The sequence below is a fragment of the Phyllobates terribilis genome, unplaced genomic scaffold, assembly GCF_046119375.1.
Source record: "Phyllobates terribilis strain yellow unplaced genomic scaffold, ASM4611937v1 Scaffold_2__4_contigs__length_985480577, whole genome shotgun sequence".
Lineage (NCBI taxonomy): Eukaryota > Metazoa > Chordata > Amphibia > Anura > Dendrobatidae > Phyllobates > Phyllobates terribilis.
The window spans coordinates 386923445-386945532 of record NW_027362762.1 but is presented as its reverse complement, the minus strand read 5'-3'; the positions used below and the strand labels follow the sequence as shown (position 1 = coordinate 386945532).

General features: G+C 42.7%; 1 protein-coding gene and 1 long non-coding RNA gene across 4 annotated transcripts in view; one reads left to right on the top strand and one right to left on the bottom strand.

Moving 5' to 3' along the window:
- LOC141211432 (uncharacterized) overlaps positions 1-22088 on the top strand; it is an 88979-nt gene that overhangs the window by 13270 nt on the left and 53621 nt on the right. The window contains exon 2 of the long non-coding RNA XR_012281412.1: positions 3152-3220. This is a non-coding gene — a long non-coding RNA (uncharacterized lncRNA). The remainder of the gene's footprint in view (positions 1-3151; positions 3221-22088) is intronic.
- LIMS1 (LIM zinc finger domain containing 1) overlaps positions 1-22088 on the bottom strand; it is a 77679-nt gene that overhangs the window by 50668 nt on the left and 4923 nt on the right. The window contains exon 2 of one of the 3 annotated variants that reach the window (XM_073664818.1): positions 17937-18054. The exons of the other annotated variants lie outside the window; for them this stretch is intronic. Coding sequence (XP_073520919.1) covers positions 17937-17944 — 8 coding nt within the window. The 5' untranslated portion in view covers positions 17945-18054. The remainder of the gene's footprint in view (positions 1-17936; positions 18055-22088) is intronic. 3 annotated transcript variants of the gene reach the window in all.

Here is a 22088-nt window from a genome sequence, read left to right as displayed (position 1 = left end):
CTGGAGAGGTGTATAATGTCCTCCAGAAAGGCTAAGGAAAAATAGACAGACAGTGCTGACTGTCCAACCTGCGACAGTCTAATGTGTATGGGAGCCCTGCATTTCTGATTGTTTGGGGAAATGTTTATAGGGCATGTCCGATTTCAGAGTGCTGATCACTTTTTCTCCTGGGAGAGCTGGCCTATACAGCTGCCCGCAGCCAGCTAATGTGTATGGCGGGCTTAAAGGGGTATTCCCATCTTGAAGATCATATCCCAATATGTAGTAGGTGTAATAATAATAATATTAGCAAATACCTCCTATTAGAAATGTAGTATAGTTCTTCTGATTCGCTATGTCTTACCATATGCAGGGCATTGCAGTAGCTTAAGTAACCATGGTTACGACCGCTAGCAACTAACTCACTATACAAGTGGCCGTAACCATGGATACCCAAGCTACTGCAATGCCCTGCATATGGTAAGACATAGCAAATCAGAAGAACTATACTACATTTCTAATTGGAGGTATTTGTTAATATGATTATTATTACTATTATTACAACTACTACTTCTTGGGATAGGATCTTGGAGATGGGAGTGCCTCGTTAAATCTAAAGCTATGTTCAAAGAGTGTTTCTGCCCGAGAGATCCACAGAAAATATGAAGCGTTTTTTTCAAGTAGAATCGCACCAAGAATTACAAGTTGCTTATTGTTCTCTACATGGTAAAAACAGCACCATAGGCCTTTTTCCATTGAAATTAATAGGAAGCTTATTCAATGAGTATGTGCACACTATATCTTTAAAACTAATGCCCAGCTTTTCAAGTAGCAGACACTTCAGTAAAACACCGGTGGCTTTTTTACCTGTCTTTTCATTCTTTCTTTGGCCTTTTTCTTTTTTAAACTTGTTTGCATAAAATAGTGAGCAGCGTCCAAGCCGCCTGAAGAACGGTCAGCTCACCTCTTTTTTAAGCCCTTCACGTCTTTGGAAACCTTAATCTAAAAAAAGCTCAAAAGACTGAACATACGACCAGCAAGTCGTTTTTACAATGCAGCGCAGATGTTCAGTCTTTTAATACAGCTGCAGCCAGGTAGATCTCTCTATGAAACGCTCCGGCGTTTCAGAGAAAATATTCTTTTACAGATCTGTCTAGAACCTCTGCCTGCCTCTTACCATCGCTGTGATTGACAGGTGTCTCTATACGCAAAAAACTTGTCAGTCATCTCTAGCAATGCTGGAAAAAGGGCGGACTAGTATGGACTCCAGCCAGATCTGTAGAATGTTCTTGCCAGTTATGATGAGGGGATGTGCTGGAGTCAGGCGCTCCTGATTAATGAAGAGGCACATGCCCCTTCATGAATCAGGACCATTGGAGAAGTAGCGTGCACCTCCATGTGCACTTTATGACTAGTCTTACTCCAGTCGGGGACTGGAGTAAAATTTGTAGCATAGCAAACACCACCGCTCATTATGAATTCAACAAGCAGCAGTTGTCATGCCCCCGCCCCAGCTCTGACCACTTTCTCAGAGATGGGTGAAAATGGTAAACGCCAAAAGTTGCAGAATTTTAGGGAAAGTTCGAGTTGTGCCAAAACTTTGCAACTTTTCAAAGATTTTTACAGCAGAATTCTTGTGTAAAAGCTTTGATTAATTGGGCCCCAAGTCTTTTTGGAGCAGAAACTCCATTTTTTAAAGAGCATTTTGGAGAAATTATAATCAATTCGGCTCCAAAAACTCCAATAAAAAACAAACCTCAGCTGTTAGGGAAGGTGCCCATGATGCCTTTTTTCGGCTGAATTTTTCAAGGCAGAGCTGCTTCAGGAAAAAGTTGCCGGTCTTTTTCCAGAATCAGCTCCGCTGGCAGCTTTACAGTTGACTTTTGCAGTGGCTCTGCCATAGGCATCTTCTCATTGTACTTTCCACAATAGTGGCGGAGGGGCTCTTAGCAGAAGCCGCCCGAAGAACCGAAGAATCAACTTGTCTCTTCTTCTAAAAGCTTCAAAGGTTTTCAGAACCTGAGGAGGTTACAAGAAGTGACACAAGATGGAACATGTGCACAGTAATGTACTTTTGACATTGCCGTGTACTATGTTAATTTTTTTTCAGCGCTTTTTTTAGGCGGATTCTATGAGGAATCCACCTGATAAAGATGGTGTGTGAATATTCTTAGGGTATGTTCACACTGATTTTTATTTTAGGCAGATCATTTCTAAAATCCTTCTCAAATACAGCTTCAAAAATTCTTGGAAAACTCTTCCAAATCATTTCTATGCAAAATACACTTTTTTTTTGTGTATATGAGGACTTGAAAAACTCCTGGTGAAAAAAAATAAAGTGCACGTCCCTTCTTTGTAGAGGATTTTGAAAGAAACCTCCACAAACTACATGCTGTCCAATTAAAAGGCTGCAAAAACACTACAGGAAAATAAAAACACCTCCAAAACTGGAGAGTTTCCTGAAGAGGCTTCTACTTGAAATCATGTGGTTTTTAAACTGCTCAAGAAAAGTAAGTGTGAACATGTCCTAACACACAAAATATATTTAAAAACTGCACAAAAGTAGAAAAAAAAGCTTTTTTTGGCAGGACTATCATAAATTAGAAAAAAATTGTTTCATACCTCCATTGGATGCCCTCTTCGAGGTCGTAAGCCTACCATACACATTAGATGGCTGTTTGTGAAAGATGGTTCACCCGATGGCATCCAAGAGCTGTGATCTCTATGAGGGAGCAGTATCAGACATGTCTGGCGATGGCTTATCTCTGGGACAGAATACATCCAGCAGTCAGAATTCAGACATGGTGGATCGATATTTTCCCCAACAATGAATTGTCCAGAGCTCCCACACACAGACACAGACCTATCTATATTTGACAGTTCGGCCAACATTAGCCTGAATGTGTATGGGTGGCTTGCTCCAGTTTACCCCTAAGATAAGGGCTTCCTTGGGACAATACATCCATGATGCAAAGTCCCATTTTTTTCTCACAAACATACACATGCATTTAGGACAGGTATAAAGCATGGACAACAGAATGTTTAAATACTCCACACTGGTACGGTCTTGTTTTTATTTCACATCAGAATAATATATATATTTCTCATTGTATTTCAGTGTATATTATTACACTATTACTAGTGTTTTGCCTTCTCTATTCCTCCCATACAGACGCTGATAGTATGCTTTTACTGAGGCAGTGCTGCCCCCTACAGGACGAGGAGCGATGTGTCCGTCATGGTAAGAACAACTCTGCATGTTTCAGTACCCTTAAAAGGAAATCTTATACTCAGCCACTTCTGGCAAAGAAGGAAGCTGGAGATCTGACACTTCATGTAAACCACTACATGATAGGAATTTTCAAGGCAAAAAAATAATAGAGAAAACCATTAAAGAGAAAAGCAAAATGTAATAGGAGAATGTTACAAGTGTGAGAAATAAATGATGAAAAATTGCGTAGGTTAGGCTGGGTTCTCACACTGCAGCTGCAGAATCCGTAACCTGTCCAGAAAGGGTTTTACAAGATTCGCACCACCGTGGCCCAGCGGCCATAGTAGTAGGCAGTGGCCGCCGGGTCCGAACCCTGAGAACGTCCTCTTCCCTGCTGGAATCCCAATGCTTCGTCTTGCCTGCATCATTCCACAAGGATTGCATAGCACATGGACTACTAATCATTCCCAGCAGAGAAGGGAATTCTCAGGACTCTGGTCCGGTGGCCACGGACTACTGATGCAGCCTCTTCCTTGCCCCACAAAATCCTTTTGCTGAAGTTTAGTTTGAATGAATCCCATTTACGATTAGCTTTAAACACCTAAGGTGAATTCAGGCATGCTGCAGAACGAACAATGTTCAGTATCCTTGCCCCAAATACGCAGCAAGATCAGCAAGTGTTACAGGCGCAGATTGGTCTCACATTTTGCCCTATACAATGATGGCGTCACATCTACAAGCTTTCCACAGTATGCCCATATTTCTCTGCAGAATTTTTCTGATAGATGTGGATGAGGTTTTCAGAATTCTACTAACTTGTAAATTGTGGTAGATTTGGGGTGCGGAATCTGCACAACAAATCCACCGCCACAAGCTGCAGAAATGTTGCCACATGTGGATGGCTATGCAGATTTTCAGGTGGGAATATGAACAGTATATTCATATTCATACACCTAGTCTATTCCCTGGAAACCTTGTGTAGATTGTGCGACTATTTGTCCAAATTTGGTTTGGTGCAAACTGGTCTGAGCACGGAGCGCTAATGCACGGACTGGCCTCAAGTCTCCCGACTCAAGTGTGACAGCTCCATGTATTTCTATGAGGCCGTCATGCTCGGGTCAGCAGAGCAATGGCCAGTCCGTGCATTGTGGTCCGATCTCAGACGTCTGAATAAGCCCTTATTAGGAGCCATCCAGCATCGCTCACTTCCGCATTAAGAGACAAGAAGCACTGCTGACATTGCACCTATGTCTGCTTGCCAGGACTCAGTCATCGAGCATGCATCTTATCCTAATTAATAGAGTTGAGCAAATAAATTAGCAGGACCCCAATCCAGTGGCCACCGGATGAAACCCTACAAACCCCCTCTACCTGCTGACATACTCTCTCCTCTTGACTGTCTGGCCTGGCACCACGTAATCTGGGAAGTGTGATACCAGGCCGGCTGATCAAAAGAGGGGCTGGGGATGCCAAGAGGAAGGCGTCAGTTCACAGTATTCCTGTCCACAGAACACCGATGTGGCTGCTGGACCAGCATCCTGCGAATTGATTTGCTCATCGCTACTAATAAATAGGACGGGTGAACTTTTTCTGTGGCCATGCACAAGACCTGCTGATACATGGCAGGCATCTAGAAATTCTACTTTAACAGCACTTTTTAATGCAGAAGTGAGAGGAGCTCCCCGCAATGTGTATGGGGGCGTCCCAACTCTCCCTCAAAAGCCTAGCAGGGAAGAGAAGGGTGGGCCGCCTTCACTGTAAACGCCCGCCCCTTATTATGAGTTTATTATCCTCTCTGCTTTACAAGGTACAATAGAAATGCCCCGCAGGCTATGTGAATGAAGAAGAATTAACAACTGTTACAGCTCAAAACTATTCCAAGAAAATGTGAAGTAAAACAACCACAAGCATTATGAAATCCACACAAAGGGTCATTTGTTGGTGGGGTGGAACATCACAAGTTCTGGTTACTCCATTGCAGCATTTTTTTGCAAATTATAACCAGCTGCAAATTGAATGCCAACTGGGCCCCTACAGTTTTACAAGTTTCTAAGGAATGTGTACATCGGCCTTTACAGTGTGGACTTAATGTAGTAGAATTCTGTATGGGATTAGAAGTCTAGAGACAAGGCAATGTGTTCCTTACGGTCACTCTTCATAGCTTCCTTAAAATGGAGAGTAAATCAAAAATCAGTATCACATTTTGTGTGGATAATACTCACTGGAAATTTTGACTGTGAGCTGATCATCATCCAGTGTATGCTGAATGTTATAATACGACCACTAGAGGGCACTCTACCTATGCAAAGTAAATGCTAGTCCAATTGGCGTCATTGATTTAACATTTGATGAAGATTGTGAATGAGTTTTCTGTAATCAAAACCAGGAGTGGATCCTAAAGCAATAGAAAACATATAGGAAAGTTCTATTCTCATATTTGGATCCCGTGACAATCCGGACAATAAAAAAATATAGAAAATTGCTTCAGAACTGTCCAGTGTAAAGAGGGTCTTACTTCTGTTTATCAGTAACTCACTATGAAGGTAGATTCAGAGTTTCGTCTGGAAAGCATGGACATTTTTTTCTCACTTGTCATTCGTATACAATCTGTTTTTTACAGTAAGCCATTATCATTTACAGCTTCCTTTGTTACAGAATTGCAATGTATCCATAATAAACAGATTCTATACTGTGGCTCCGTATGGCATCCCATTTTTTGTGCACCCATAGACTTGAAAGGGCGAGTCTCTAGAAACTAGACCAATGGTATTCAATGGGGCAGCGCAGATGAGGGATTTTTTTTCACTGACCAGATCTGCATGTGAAATTAATTGTAGAATTTACTCATTTCTAGATTCATCAAGTCTGAGTAAGCAAAAAAAAAATCTGATGTCATATGGAGCCACAGTACAGCATCAGTTTTTTATGGATACATTGCAATTCTGTAAAATAGGAAGCTGGAAATGGTCCTGTAAATGATTAATAGCTGCTGCAAAAAAACGAATGTACACAGATGACAAGCGAGAAAAAAATCCTGCGAGTTTTCTGGATGAACGATTTGTATACGCTCGTGTGAACCTAGCCTATACATGGGTTATTCCCAGAACTGTAAATTATACCTTATCCATATAATAGGGGAGCTTGATCTCTGCTCCTTTCATGGTCTACTGGACTGCCAGAAATAACCTACCCTATATAGAAAGAAGAAAACTCAGAATTCTGGGAATAACCCTTTAAATAAAATCCAGTGAAAAATCCTCTTCAGGCCCCCTTCACACGTCAGTGTTTCCAGTACATGTGGGATCTGTTTTATTTTCACTGTTCCCAATCGTACCCATTATAACCAATGGTGCTATGAACATGTCAGTTTTTTCCAGCAGCACGGATGATAAGGGCCAACACAAGTCTATGGGTCCGTGAAAAACACGTACAGCACACGGATGGCATCAGTACAGTCTGAGCTTAACATCACAAAGTATAGGAGAAGCAGTCATTTATTCCTTTCTTTATCCATACCGGAAAAACACTGATGACACAAGTGCCTGTTATTCACATATGTGTTTTATATAAAGGAGGCCTTACACTGTACTCCTCCAATAGCCGCTGCACCAAGTTATGCCACCTGGTAATCATGGTCACACATTCGCTTCAACCAACTCGGGGTATACCGCAGGTCTTCTCTGGGGAACATTTGCTTTTTCTCCTCGGATTCTGGCAAAGCAAGCCATAGAGAAGTCTTGTGGTGTGCGCGCAGTTGCTTGAAGGGAATATATACACCAAGATTATTGGCGATCATAACTTTGGAGCACAGAAGAAAAAGAAAAACAGGAGGGAATCTGTTTAATATAAAAATACAGTGAGAAGTCCTCTTTAGGCCACATGTACACCTTCAGTATTTGGTCAGTATTTTACATCAGTATTTGTAAGCCAAAATCAGGAGAGGGTGATAAATACAGAAGTGGTGACGTGTTTCTATTATACTTTTCCTCTGATTGTTCCTCTCCTGGCTTTGGCTCACAAATACTGATGTAAAATACTGACCAAATACTGAACATGTGCACATGGTCTTATAGAGTAGGCCATTTCTAGCAGTCCCATAGACAATGAATGGAGTGGAGCTCACACATGCATACCTCCGCTCCCCTATTAGATGGATAGGGGAGAATTAGCAAATCTGGGAATAAGCTTTTGCCTGTCGATAGAGATAGGACCCTCTTTACACAGGGCAGCTCTGGAGCAGTGTTAATTCCTATTCCCGGGTCAAAGAATACAACTTTCCTATATGCTTCCTATTCCTTTAGGATCCTCTCCTGGTTCAAAAATGCATTCAAAATCTTCATGCGTCAAATATAAAAAGACAAAATGGTTGCATGTGCATTAGTTTCTCTCCTTCTATAAAGATGTGATCCCAGTCTAGATAAAACCAGAAGGTCAGCAATCATCATGTGGAGAACAAAGCCCGGCCACAGCTTCCGAAAACAAGTACATATGTACAGAGAGGTTACAATGCTGACGAGCCGTAATACGTACATCCACACTGCAGGCAGCAGTACGCTCAGAAGCCACTTACACTCAATTAAAGTGAATCTAAACAGTATACTTAAACAGACCTGATGAGAGTGGTGTACTTACGCTGAAAACCTTTGTCAGGATGGCAGTGTAATCCTGTTTGAACATTTATAAGGAATAATAATAAAAACGGGCATGTTAATATCAGGATTAAGCCCTATTCACATGCGTTTCACAATTACCAGACTCGAAGGCTGTAAGCTCTTGTTGGGAGAAGACTGACCGGCCCCACACAGACATTAGAAGGCAGCCTTAGTATATGAGCACACAATCTTTTTTTTGAGGCGAACAAACCCGATGAATATTTCAAGCATAAACAGTTTCAGGACATGTCGGAGGGGTCTATTCTGGAGCGTCTTTTTTGTTTCTTTTTAGTCGTTTCCTACGTCATCGGGGGTTTTTTAGCGCTTTTCCACTGCTTTTTTACTACTGTTTTCCAGTAGTTTTTTTCTCCATTCAACAATGAAGAAACAGCATATGGTTTCTGAAGTAAAGACATTGGAAAACTGCTCAAAAATACACCTGGGCATCTTCTGGACATCCCAATGAATTGTAAGTATGGAGCGTCTGCAGAATGGACAGGTCACTTCTTTCAGTCGCTTGGCGTCTTTTGAAACCTGACGTGGTTAAAAGACCCTCAAAGCCTGAACGTATACGATCAGCATGTCGTTTTTACATAGAAAAAAAATATGTTCCCTCTTTTTAGCATTTTCTGAGTGCATACTCTTACAGAGCCACTTCAGCAGGGATTTTCAAAGTAAGAATATCAGCTCCATCAAGTATAGGAGATCTATTTAACAATGTAGTCAGTGCCTTAAAAAATAAAAACAGTGCATACTCACTTCCTGCAGCACCACAGTTTCAGTGATGTAGGCGCTACAGTTCCCAACAGGCCACCTGACACTGTTGTGTCACTTGACCGCTGCAGCCAAATCAGTGGCCACTGGTTAGCTGCAGCTCTTTGATATTCTATCAGAGCAGACGTCTGCTCTGATTAAATAGTAAAAGCTGCTGTGTTTAGCTTCTCCCAAGTACTGGCTCTGTCAGCCACGGACAGTAAGTTTTTCTGCTGGACACATGGATGGGATGAAAAAGTTGAAAAAGAACAAAAAAAAACAGCTTTTTGCTAACTGTATGTGAATTTATGGGTGGCTGGCAACTCCACTCATTTAAAGCATGTTCCCAGTGTGTGAAGTTGTAATCCTTAACACACTAAGGAATTTACAGGGGTCTCTTCCTAAAACAGCGCTACACCTGTCTATAGGCTGTAGATGGTATCGCAGCTCAGCTCTATTAAACTCAATAGGTCTGAGTAACAAACCACTGATACCTACTTTAGGGCAGCCTCTTTACATATTGATAACCTATTTGTAGAAGATGTCATAAATATCAGATTGTTTGGGGTCTAACACCAGGCACCCCTGCTGAGCAGCTGTTATCTGCTCGGGGTGTGCCGGATATAAGCAATACATGGGGCAGAAAACAGCAGCCCTGTACATAAGGCAGTCCCATTCAAGTGAGAAGATAAAAGGTGCAGTACCCAGCAGTGGCCACTAAACAATTTGCATAGCTCCTATGCTCTTACCCATGTCATTTATAACCAGCAATGCCAGAGCAGATCCCAGCTGATTGGGGTGGGCGTCCTACTGATCGGATATTGATGACTTAGCCTACAGATAGGCCATCAATACGTCTGTCTCAGACAACCCGTCCACATAATGTTGTGAATGTAGGAATACACGATTGGCTGTCTGCTTGTACCCAGAAGCAGGGTTGTACAATAGCTTGTTAATTGGCAGCACAATTTTGACTGTAATCCCGAAGTTTGGTTTGAGAACCTGTGTGGACATTAAAAATTACATTGGTAATGAAGAACTTGGCACTCGTAGTAAAAAAAAAAAAAAGAGTGTCAATACGATTTATTGGTAACTAATAGTGTTGAGCGAGTATGTTCTATTAACCCTTTTGGCGAGTATGCTCAGGCCGAGCTCTGAGTATTTATAGCTGCTCGGTGATATGTTTGAATCGCTCCCCATGATTTGCGACTGTTTGACAGTTTTATTACATGTGAGGAATGTCTATTTCTTACACATTCCTCACATGTAATAAAGCTGTCAAACAGTTGCAAATCATGCACACGAGAGCGATTCAACCATATCACCGAGCATCTGTAAATACTCGGAGCTCGGCCCGAGCATACTCGGACAGAACATACTCGCTCAACACTAGTAACTAAGTATATTCCCACAAGCGATGCATAATGTTTCGCACACATTGACCTTTATCAGGTGTGCATTAGTTCATAGAAAGAATGGAAATCCTGGTAGTGAGTAAGCGCTATGTAAAGCGGCAACCTGCTGCGTGAATGGCGCATATAGATAGCACACGTGATGAAGGTTAATGTGAGCGAAACATTATGCATTGCCTGTAAGAATATACCAGTAATTCGGATTGACATTTTCTTGACTACGAGTGCCAAGTTCTTCATTACCTGTTTCATAAGGGTTGGGACCCTACTTGCGCTCCAACAAAATAAAAGTGCCGTGCCCTCTCCTACATTATAAACACATTAGTGGTGCTGCTTTTCTGGAAAACCCTGCCCCATGTACGGAGGAGGATTTAACCATGTGAAGCAGCCCCTACTACTTATACTTACACAATTCGATTGCCACGTTGACAGCGGAGTCATCAAGACCAGAATGTAAAACAGTAATTCTGCCATTTGTGCCCTTTTCTAAACCCATCAGTGCTGATGTCTGGATGTACAATGTGTCTGGCTGGATGACTCACTGCCAAGTATTTTAGCTTAACCCAAGCTTTTGTTGGCAGCTTTATTATGCAGTCAGCAGAAGAATGTGGATATGTGGCACTACCACAGAAATAATCCAGAACAGACCTCTCAGCATCACGTTTTATGGTCCTACTGTCTGCACCAAATACTATGTGACATGGATCAGCGTAGCTGACCGCGGGGTGCCGCCTTCCCACCACCTTCACCATTTACTCATATAGATATTGAAAGCTCTACCTTTTTTCTTTTTCAGAAGTTTTTTTAGAGTATTTTCCTATGCACACATATTTAGCGGCATTTTATAAGAAACAGCACTGTCCATCTCCTGGCAGGAAAAATACAGCGTAAAATAAGCGCTTTTTTGGTGCAGATCCCCCCCCTCATTAGGCTGTGTGCACACGTTGCATTTTTGCTGCGGTCTTTTTCAGTGCAGATTTGTCACAAACCTGAAGGGTTTCATGATTCCAGCAAAGTGAATGAGATTCCTGAAGTCTCATTTGTGACTTGCAGATTTGGTGCAGATATAAATCTGCAGGATGTCAATTCTTTCAGCATTTTGCTGCAGATTTCACCCATACTAATGAGTGGGGAAAAAGCTGCACCAAAACCACAAGTAAAGTACACAGCAAAAACATGTGTTTTTGCCGCTGCGTTTTTCCTGCCATGAAATGCAGAAATGGTGCAGAAATTTCTGCACCGAATACTTGACGTGTGCACATACCCTTAGTGTGGGTGAAATCTGCTGTAAAAACGCTAAGGCTATGTGCACACGTTGAGTAAATGGATGCAGAAATTTCTGCATCTCTTAGCAGGAAAAACGCAGCTACAAAAACGTACGTTTATGCTCTGCATTTTTGACTGATTTGAGTGAAGTCAATGGTGAAAACCGTTGGCAAAAAACACACAGAGAATTGACATGCTGCAGATTATTTTGGCACCAAATCTGCAAGACACAGATCAGCAACGTGTGCATGAGACTTCAGGATTCTCACTCGCTATGCTGGCATCAGGAAACCCTTCAGGTTTTCTGACAATTTGAGCAGAAAAAAAAAGCAACGAATCTGTAAAATGTGCACAGGCCCCAACTGTGTTTATGTAGACTTTAGGCTGAATTCCCATAATGAGGGAGTGTTGCATGTTGCAGAATTCCTGCGCCTACTAAGTAAATTAGGTTACTTGCAGTTTTTCGCCTCTTTTTAGGCTATGTGCCCACGATGCAGAAATGCTCCAGATTTTTTCCTGAGCGTTTCTGCATCTCCCTGGCAGAAAAAAACGCATGCGGATTGTACATGCGTTTTCCTGCCAGGGACATGCGGATGTGAAGCGTTCTTCATATGCATTTCCGCATGCGGGTTGTCAAGCGCTTTCCAAGAGATTTTAGCATCACTTGGAAAGTGCTTGTCAACTTGGTCACACTATATAAATCCATGCAACCGGCATGGATTTATATAGTGTGACTGTAAAAGAATGGTAAAAAATAAAAAAATAAATCTATACTTACCTTCCCGATGGCCCCCGCAGTCTTTATTCGCTCCGTCCTGGCTTGCCGGCAGATCGCGGTACACTACACTTAAGGACCTGCCGTCACATGACTAAATGACGTCAGCACAGGTCCTTCAGTCCACCGCGAGCTGCCGGCAAGGAAGGACAAGCCCTGCGGGGGTAGTCAGAAGGTAAACATGATATTTATTTTTTATTTTATTCTTTTTTTTTACAGGTCCTATGGTACCCGGGTCCAGAGGAGAGTCTTCTGTCCTCCACACCCGGGTACCATCCGCACATTGAAATGCATGGAATGTGCATCTACATATACAGTGATGCGGAATCCATGCGTTCCAATGCAAGTCAGTGGCGGTGAAAACGCAGCACTTCCGCAAGCGGAAATTTCTGCAGCATGTGCACAGCACATGCGGATTATCATTGGGGAACATGGCAGGCCTTCTACCAAGCGTTTTTTAAGTGTTTATGCAGCGTTTTTGCCACTGCGGAAACGCTTAAAAAAACGCATAGTGGGCACACAGCCTTAATATGTCATATTTTAAATAAAGCTGCTTTGTTTTTGATACTTCCTGGTATTTGGCTGTGACAAAACTTGTGTGGACTACATGCGTTTCTGATGCTTTCTGGTGTGGAAACGCAATAAAATGCACATGCGTTTTTTAACTGCAGATTTTTCACATCTAATACAAGTCTATGAGGAAAATCGGCTCATAAATTTCTGAGTACCCACAAGAGAAATTGTCATGTTGCAGATGTGAAACACACACCGCAGGTCAGTTTATGCAGTGAAAGTACGCAACGTCTAAACTCATTGTGTGCACACAGGCTTAATGTTTGGCTACAGCCATTCTAATGCCATAAAAAAGCTGAATAAGGTCTCAGATTCCCTTGGGTCACATGTGTTCCCATTATAGTCTATGGGGCTGTTTACATGTCTAAGTGGTCTGCAAAAAATCTGTGACATTTCTGTTTTTGATCAAATTCATCCATACAAGTCTAGGAGCCCGTGAAAATCATGGACAGCACAATGATGGCATCTGTATAGTCCATGTGATTACAACTGCAATGGGTAGGAGAAGCTGTGTCATTCATCTTCCCATACATGAAAATCACGCATGAAGCACTGATGGGAAAACCTGACACGGTGACCAAACACTGGTGAACAACGGTCCGTGTTTTTACATATGATAAAACTCAAGGAGGTCTGAAGGAGGACTAACGCAGCATGTGAATGCAGCCTTAGGCCACGTTCACACGCTCAGTATTTGGTCAGTATTTTACATCAGTGTTTGTAAGCCAAATCCAGGAGTGGGTGATAAATACAGAAGTGGTGACGTGTTTCTATTATACTTTTCCTCTGATGGAACCACTCCTGGTTTTATCTTACAAATACTGATGTAAAATACTGACCAAATACCAAAAGTGTGAACGAGGCCTTACAAATACTTTGCAATTGGACAAAAGTTCACCACCATCAGCACATTAACTGCACCTCAGTCCAAGCTCCAATTTGCTGATTAATAATTCAGGTTAAGTCATTTCTTTCATCTTTTTATTGAACTTCTAAAATACGTATGTATGCATGTATGTATTTTAGGAACAAATATATATATTTTTGTTCCTAAAACCTCTGGACGCCCTTGGAAAAAAAAAAAAAAAAAAAAAAAAAAAAAAAAAAAAAGAGCATAAAACAGCGGCACAGTACTACTCAGAAATTGCTCTCCGCTAATTACCGGAATTCTCTCCATACTCTGAGGAGGGGGGAGTTCTCCAAAGACATGCAATGCAAGCAGAAAAACAAGCAAGTCAGACCTGGCAGATGAGAATCTTCACAGTTACCATCAGCACTTGAGACAGTTAGATCTTGCACTTTTCTATATTGGGTTCGTGTTTTGTACAGAACAGTAAGGCTATGTGCGCACGTTCAGGATTTGAAGCAGAAATTTCTGCAGCGTTTCTGCATCTCCTTGGCAGGAAAAACGCTTTGGAAAAAACTCACGTTTTGCCGCAATCTTTGACGCGTTTTTTTGTACATCAATGAATGCTTTTTGGAGCTAAATAAAGTTATTTGAAAAGGAACGTGGGGCATTGCTTTAACCCTTGGGATTACAGTCAGAACTAGGTTGAGTATATTGGTTAATTTAAGAATGTCTGTGGTGTTTCAAATAAAGTGTTTACTCTGTGTCTGTGTGCTTATTTAACTCTTTACTTTAATTGTTTGGTAATGAAAGGGTCTGATTGACACCTTGTCATCACCAAACAAAAGAGCTAGGTGTCAGCTAATCCCATTCACCCAATCTTCATTAGCATTCACATTCATGTAATTTCTGGGGCAGCTGTGAGCTGCTATTTTTAGCGTTGGAAGGTGCCATTAGGCAAACATGGTCCCTAGCTATTATTAATAGCTCACAGCTGTTTCGTTAGCCGCTCCGTCCCCCCTATCAGCAACAAGTAGCGCTTTGGACGCAGTGTATTTTTGCTGCGTCCAAAACGCGGTGTTATAATAACAACAAAAGTGCAGAATTAGATGTGGTGGATTCACATGTACCAACACTTAAAATCGGTCAAAATCTGCAGTGGAGACTAGCGTGTCCGCTACAGAAATTGACATACTAGGGGTGAGTTTGGGTACGTGGCCATGATCAGGAGCCGCAGCAGGTTTGACGCAGCGTGTATATACAGCATCAAACCCACAGCATCCAGATGTTACAGCATAGTGGTTGGGATTTCTAGAAATCCCATGTCCACTATGCGTGCATCAGAGGCTGCGAATCACCCGTGGACACTGACATGTGGCGCATCCTTCAGAACCGCAGTATGCCAAATTCTCTTACAGAGTCGCTAGTCTCCGCAACAGAAATTTGGCCACTAGAAAGTAATGAATGCAGATTTACCTGCGTTCAATTGCAAAAACATGCGTCCAAAGCGCTGCTACGTCCGGATCGCGGACACAGAGCCTAAAATAATAAAAAAAAAATGGCGTGGGCTCCCGCGTCATTTTTATAACCAGCAGAGGGAAAGCGGACCGCTAGGAGCTGATATTAGTATCCAGGGAAAAGGCCATTAGCCAACAATGTTCCCTGGCTATTAATATCAGCCCACAGCTATTTGTTTAGCCTTTACTGGCTAGATTACAGGGGGAGCCCAGAAAAAAAATGGACGTAGGGTCCCCCTATAAAATCGAACCAGAAAAGGCTAAACAGACAGCTGCGGGCTGATATTAATAGCCAGGGAAGGGGCCAAGGATAGTAGCCCCCTCCGCGGCTAATAATTTCACCCCTCAGCAGTCCCAGAAATGGCGCATCCATAAGATGCGCCAAATCTGGTGCTTAGCCTCTGCTCTTCCCACTGCCCTGTAGAGGTGGCGAGTGGGGTAATGGGGTTGGGGTTCACATCAGCCTTGTATTGGTGGCTGACGTGAAGCTCAGGTTAGTAATGGGGGCGTCTATGAGACTCCCCCATTACTAACCGCGTAGTAAAGTTTACAACGCTTTTTCAATAAAGAACATAGCCAGAATAAAGTATTTTGATTAAATAAAAATACACATGGTTTTAATAATTTTTGTTTTATACGCTCAGTCCCCAAAGCCTTCGTCTCCTGAAAAAAAAAACAACAAAAAAAACCAATCATATCCATCACCTGTCCACCATCACGACGTATTCCATTGGTTTGTCCTTCGGTGATGCAGGTCACTTCAACAGCAGTGACATCGGCAATCACAGATGTCACTGCTGTAGAAGACAGGGGTGTAAAATCCCTCCTGTCAGTATACATTGCTGCTGCAAGAGTGAGGTCACTGGGGTTCATTAGCTGATCAGCCTTGGTGACCTCAGCATCAGTACCGGTGGGAACATTCTTGAGAATGTTCCCACGCAGCACCGGTGCCGTAAGGCGAGGTCACATGAGCTCTCAGCTGATCTTCAGCTGGCAGAGCAGCGATATACACTGCTGGGAGGGAGCGAGCGCGCTCCCGGCACTGTACTGCCGGCCACCAGGCTGAAGACATCGTGATGACCAGGAGGACACCAAGGGGCGCCGGACAGGTGAGGATAGTCCTTTTTTTTATTTTTAACACAGTGCGCAGTCCCGGCTCGGCTGAGGAGACTACTACTCCCCTCAGCCTTGCCGCTCTCGCTGTTATCAGCGGGAGCGGCGGTCGGATGAGGGGAGAAGTAGTCCTCCCCAGCCGACCTGGGTACCACTCGCAGCATTTATGCAGCCCATTGACTTTAATTGAACCGCAGCAAATCCGTAGGTATAAATATTATACCTGCGGATTTGCTGTGGTTCAATTAAAGTCAATGGGTGGGAAATGCTGCGGAAACGCTGCATAGAAAGGACATGCTGCATTTTAAAACGCAATGGTAATCCTGAGCGGAAATTTCTGCACCATGTCCACAGCACGTCAGGATTACCATTGCAATAGCTGCCAGACCAATTACATGGCGTTTTCGAGCGGAAAAAACGCCACGAAAACGCATCAAAAATGCTATGTGTGCACTTAACCTAAAGCTATCACAAGCAGCCTTTTTACAGCGTTTTTTTTTTTGCTCCGTTTTTTTCCTGCAGAAGAGAAGCATGCTTTTTAGAGAATCAGCAAAAGCTCAGAGATGTCAGAAATTTCATTTATTTTACTCACTTTTATAGAGCCATTAATTCCAAAGCGCTTTACAGACATTATCGTAATTGTCCCCATCGGGGCTCACAATCTAGATTCCCTATCAGTATGTCTTTGGAGTGTGGGAGGAAACCGGAGGAAACCCACGCAAACACGGGGAGAACATACAAACTCCTTGCAGATGTTGTCCTTGGTGGGATTTGTACCCAGGACCCCAGCGTTCTTGAAATCTGCAGTATTTCAGTGCTTTCTGCTGCATACTTTTCACCCATAGAAAAGCAAAGAGAAACTGCAAAAACAACGCTTCAAACAGGTTCTGCTGCGTTTTTGGTGAATAAAGCAAAGATTATTATACGTGTACCGTAACAAATCTCATATGTAATCCTCACCAAAAAAAAAAAAAAAAAAAGCAGAAATGCAACGTTTTTACTGCCAAGAGAGCAAGTTTTGGTTGCAGAAAAAAATGCTGCAGAAAGGCTTAACAGTATATCCACAAATTACATATTTTACTCATATTTTTGGTGCAGAAATGTGTCTCTTGAGAGGAAAAACGCTGCTCAAAATACGTAAGACGGCTTCAAAAATGCAAGGAAAAAATAAGCAGCGTTCACTTTGTTGGTACTCAAACACTTTCTGTGGCAAAAATGAGCAGAAAAAAAATGTTTGAAAATGCAAAGTGTGAACAAGCCCTAATAAGGCATAAAAAAGAAGTGAAAGGGCTTTCCCTTTAACAATTCCTCTGATTTAATTCAGTGATTTTTTTTTTTTTTTTTTTTTTTTTTTTTACAAGAGTTTTAATTGCATTTTTGATGCTGCAGTTTGTGTCTCTTTTTGGTAAGTCAGGTTTTAAATAAAGTTGCTTTGCTTTTGATCCATCCTGGTATTTGGCTTTGACAAAACTTTATAGAAACATTCACCTGCAGATTACATGCGTTTTTAGTGTGTTTCCGCATTTAATGCATCTTTTTCAAACATGCACAGCAGGTCAGTTAAAGCTGCATAAGGACAAAAAAAAAAAGCAATAAAAAAAAAAAAAAAGCACAGAGGCTGGCCATGAGATTTCTATACATGCTATCCACTTTGCTGGAACTGTAAGACGCTACGTTTTTGTACAGAGAAACTGTCAAGCGAGTCAAAAACTCACCAAAACTTATCTTGGGAATTTAACCTAAATTTATATTAAAAACCACTACAAATACACTGAGTGAAGCATAAGAGCTCATGCAGACGTTCATGCACAACACAGAGTGGCCATGGGTCTCCTTACCTGAGCATGACCGCTTCTTATATTTCTAGGAGTCTGACATGCTTGGGTCAGGAGAGCTGTGGTCAGTCCGACATTTTGGTCCTAGCTCAGATCTGTTTGCACGGACGTCTGAATGAGCCTTAAAAGGTAACCAGAAAAAACATTATTAACCTGCAGGTATGGGGTTAATCTGCAGATTAATAGCGTTACCAACCTACCCGGCACCTGCACTTAGCCAAACTGTTCGGGGAGAAAAATTAACTTTATTCTCCACGGCAACATTCGGTTTCAGTCACTGGGGCGGTGTCAGTGCTGGTTTAGTCACTGCTCAGAGAATACAGAGCGGCGGCTGTAATCGCGCTCCCGGCCCTGACTGACACTCGCTCTACATTGGGACCGGTTGTCAGTCAGTGCCGGGGCTGCTCTGTATACTTCAAGCCAGGGCCGGACTGGCCATCTGGCAAGTGCCAGAAGGGCCTGTCTGGTTTGTGGCCACCGTCTGCTACATTGTTATCAGAATCTGCATCCACAAGATGTTCATACTGTTGTACAGTTGTGATGGAGCATAAAGTCGCTGGCTCCGTCACTTACCCCAGCAAGCTGCGGGTGTCCCTTCTGTCTGCAACCTGCCGGAGGCCAGCAACAAGGAGGGGACGTCGGCGTAGCAATGACATCACTGCATCGCGCCGCCAGCATCTACAGTGAGAATGGATAGAAGACAATACAGACGCTGCGGACGATGGTGTGGACCACCATACTATACAATATACTGTTCAGAGACCCATGTTATGATGATCCCACCAACACCCTCCCCATATAGTATGATGGTATACCCATAGCTCCTTATATATTACGATGGTACACGTCATAGCCCCTTTATATTATGATGGTACCCCCAACAGCCCCCCATATACGATGATTGTCCACCTCACATCCCCCATATAGTATGATGGTCCCTCCAACAGCCCCCTATATACTATATGGGGAACATTATACAATGTTGGGGGCTGTGGTGACCATAATACTGCATGGGATGGTTATGGGGGACGACATCATACTGTATGGGGGTTGTGGGATCCTCATACTGTACGGGGGACTTTGGAGGACATCACACTTTATATAGGGGCCTGTGGTGGACATACTGTGTGGGGTTCTGTGGTACCTCTCATACTATACATTGGGGCTGTGGTGGATACCATACTGTATGGGAAGCTGTAGTGACAATCTTACTGTATGGGTTGCTGTGGGGCATCATACTTTGTGTAAGGTTTGTGGGGCAATCATACTGTGTGGGGTCATAATACTCTACGGGGGTCATGAACGGGGTATCATAGTGAGTGACAGGGCTGTGGAGTGGGTAAGCCAAACCTCCGACTCCTCAATTTCCATGACACCAACTCCGACTCCCTCATACATGACTCATGTTTAAGTGATAAATTTACTGTAGCACAAATTCATCTCCGCTAAAAGTCTAGACCCTTAGATCAGGAATAGGACAGACATTTATAGGACATTTCATAACTTTCCCAAATTCTTATGAAAAAAAATATGGTGTTGGACTTCATCAACTGTCGTACGCAGGGGGTTATCTATAAGGGCACCTGCCAATGTGGTCTTGAATACATCGGCAAGACCAAACGGGAGCTCAGACGGAGGATACGTGTGCACCTGAGTGACAGAGCATAAAAGAGAAACCCCAATTGCAAGACATGTTAATGAAGTCCAAGGGGGAGACAAAAACGTGATCAAGTTCATGGGCATTGAAAAGGTCCCTAGACCTCAGAGGGGCGGCGATTGGGATTGTCTAATCTTACAAAAGGAGGCAAAATGGATATTTCGGCTTAAAACAGTATCCCCTCATGGCCTCAATGAACAGTTGACATTTGGATGCTTTGTGTAAAACTATGACCACCTGTCTTTATATGAGGTCTTATTTTTCTGTAAAAAGTTATGGGCTCTAGGCCCTCTCCTTGTCTTCCAAATACTTGCCTAAATACCACTCCTCTAATGATACGCTATATTGTGTATATAGTGAACATAAAAAAAACCCTCCCCCCTAATAAAGGGATTATGGTCCTTCTTATCTCACCCATCACCCCCTTCCTTATCCTATGACAATACTACACACGGTCTGCTTTATTGCTATATCATGCACAATGGACACTATATACATCATGAGCTTGAATATCAGTGTTATGATTGGGTTTGGGATCCAATATCATAGGGTGTATTACAGCTATACGTGGAGACTTGCAGTGTTGATGATGCTATTAATCTTTTCAAAGAAGTAGAGCATTGTTAAGGTCCCACTGGATCAGCTGCTCTTAAATCATGGGGTGCTAAGATGTACTTATTAGGCTTTGTGTACATTTATTAAATAATGGTACCTATACTGCTATGCGTGGAGTGTGGCTTTCTGCGTCCCAGATACCAGTACTGTATAATGCTGATTCTGCATTCAATTATATGTCTGGAACGCAGCGCTGCGCTCCACAGTACCGGAAACGACGATCGCCGCTTTCAGTATTGAATTAGGTGACGCATACCGGATGTGACGTCTGTGTCCACAGCTACGGAAGAGACGTCAGATGGGGGCGCGTCCGCCGGAAACGACATGCGTGGAGCGCATGTGCGGTCCAAGATCCAGGAAATAATACCTTACCGCTGTAACTTTGGCAATCAAGTGGAGCATTGAACACTTACCGGCTCCAGGACACACGGATTGGGCAGGATAGTTTATTTACTTTTGAATTTAGGGGGCGTTTATTAGATGCTTTGATTGGCCTATGTTCACTTTGATTTGGTGCTCTGTCTGATATGGGGGCAGGGGCTTATAATCACACACATGGCATGTGTTTAACCAATCCTGAAGGATTGGCCTCAGATGGATATATATAAGGAATATGACCCAGCTGTGTAATGTCATTGCCTTTGTGATACCCTGATGGAGGGGTGCTATACCCTACATCATTGAGTTTGCTTGTGCCAATCCCCTGATGAATCACCCGATGTTGAGGAAACACATCGCGAGGCACTACTTAGGGTCATCTTAGGGCTGACTAACAACTGAGGGTCAGCTGTGGGCTGCCCTTGTAAGGGCAGGAGTATTGGGGTCCTAGGGTCAGCCAGTGAAAGAGGGTCTGACAGGGTCAGCTATTGAGCACCATCCAGGCAACCTGAGGAGCTACGGATGGGACGACCCAGTTCACGGGACCGGTGAGATTGTTCCTTTTTTCTTTCCTCACCTCATGTATATATAATATTTTCTCTAAACAGGAGCTTGATGTTGGCTAGGTGAGGTAATCTGAGAAACTGATATTCTTTGCCTTGAAATCAGATAACCATTGTTGTCACTCCTCCTATACAGGGATAAGGGCTTTATCTATTATATGTGTTTTTAGTGTGTGTTTCCCACTATACTATGGTTTTGAAATTATATATTAAAATATAACTTTTAAGTCTGCTGAAAATGCTGCAAAATTATAATGAAAAAAAATATTGCCATTCGCGCAAAATAAATAAAAAAAAACACAGCATATGCAGATACTGTGCTAGAAAGCCATTTCCATCTACAGTAAGTATTTTGCTCCTGGAAAGGCTCACGCTGGAGGAACCCACGCCAAGCCATTTTAACATTGGACCGGAGTCAATGAAACACTCCCTGAGAACATCTGCTGTAAGGAGTCATCTATTACAGCTAATGAGCTGTCGCTCTGCTTCATTGTGCCAGCACTTTATCTTGGGCACTGCTTGACAAGAAAAAGCTTGCTCTAAAATGTTATCCCACACTGAAAGGAAAGCGGCTGCATCTATAAGGTACTATGAAGGATATCAGGAGGGGCTGATCCTACAAGACCCTGCCGCTCCCATCAGGACAATACAGATGTCGTCTTCACATCCTTCATAGCTACTTGTAAGAAATGTCACGCATTTCTAACAGCGCTTTTTAAATAAGCATTTCTAATGGCGTTATTTCACGGCCGGTTTTCAAATACTACACGGGAAAGCACAAGATAAAGAACTCTCAAGCACCGTTTTTTGAAGAAAACAAAACAAAACTATGTGCACTCTAGATTTTAAAGTAACATATGGCCACAATAAATTACTAACAACCACCCCATCCCCAACATGGACAGAAACTATGGCCACAATGCATCAAACCATTTTCGCCAG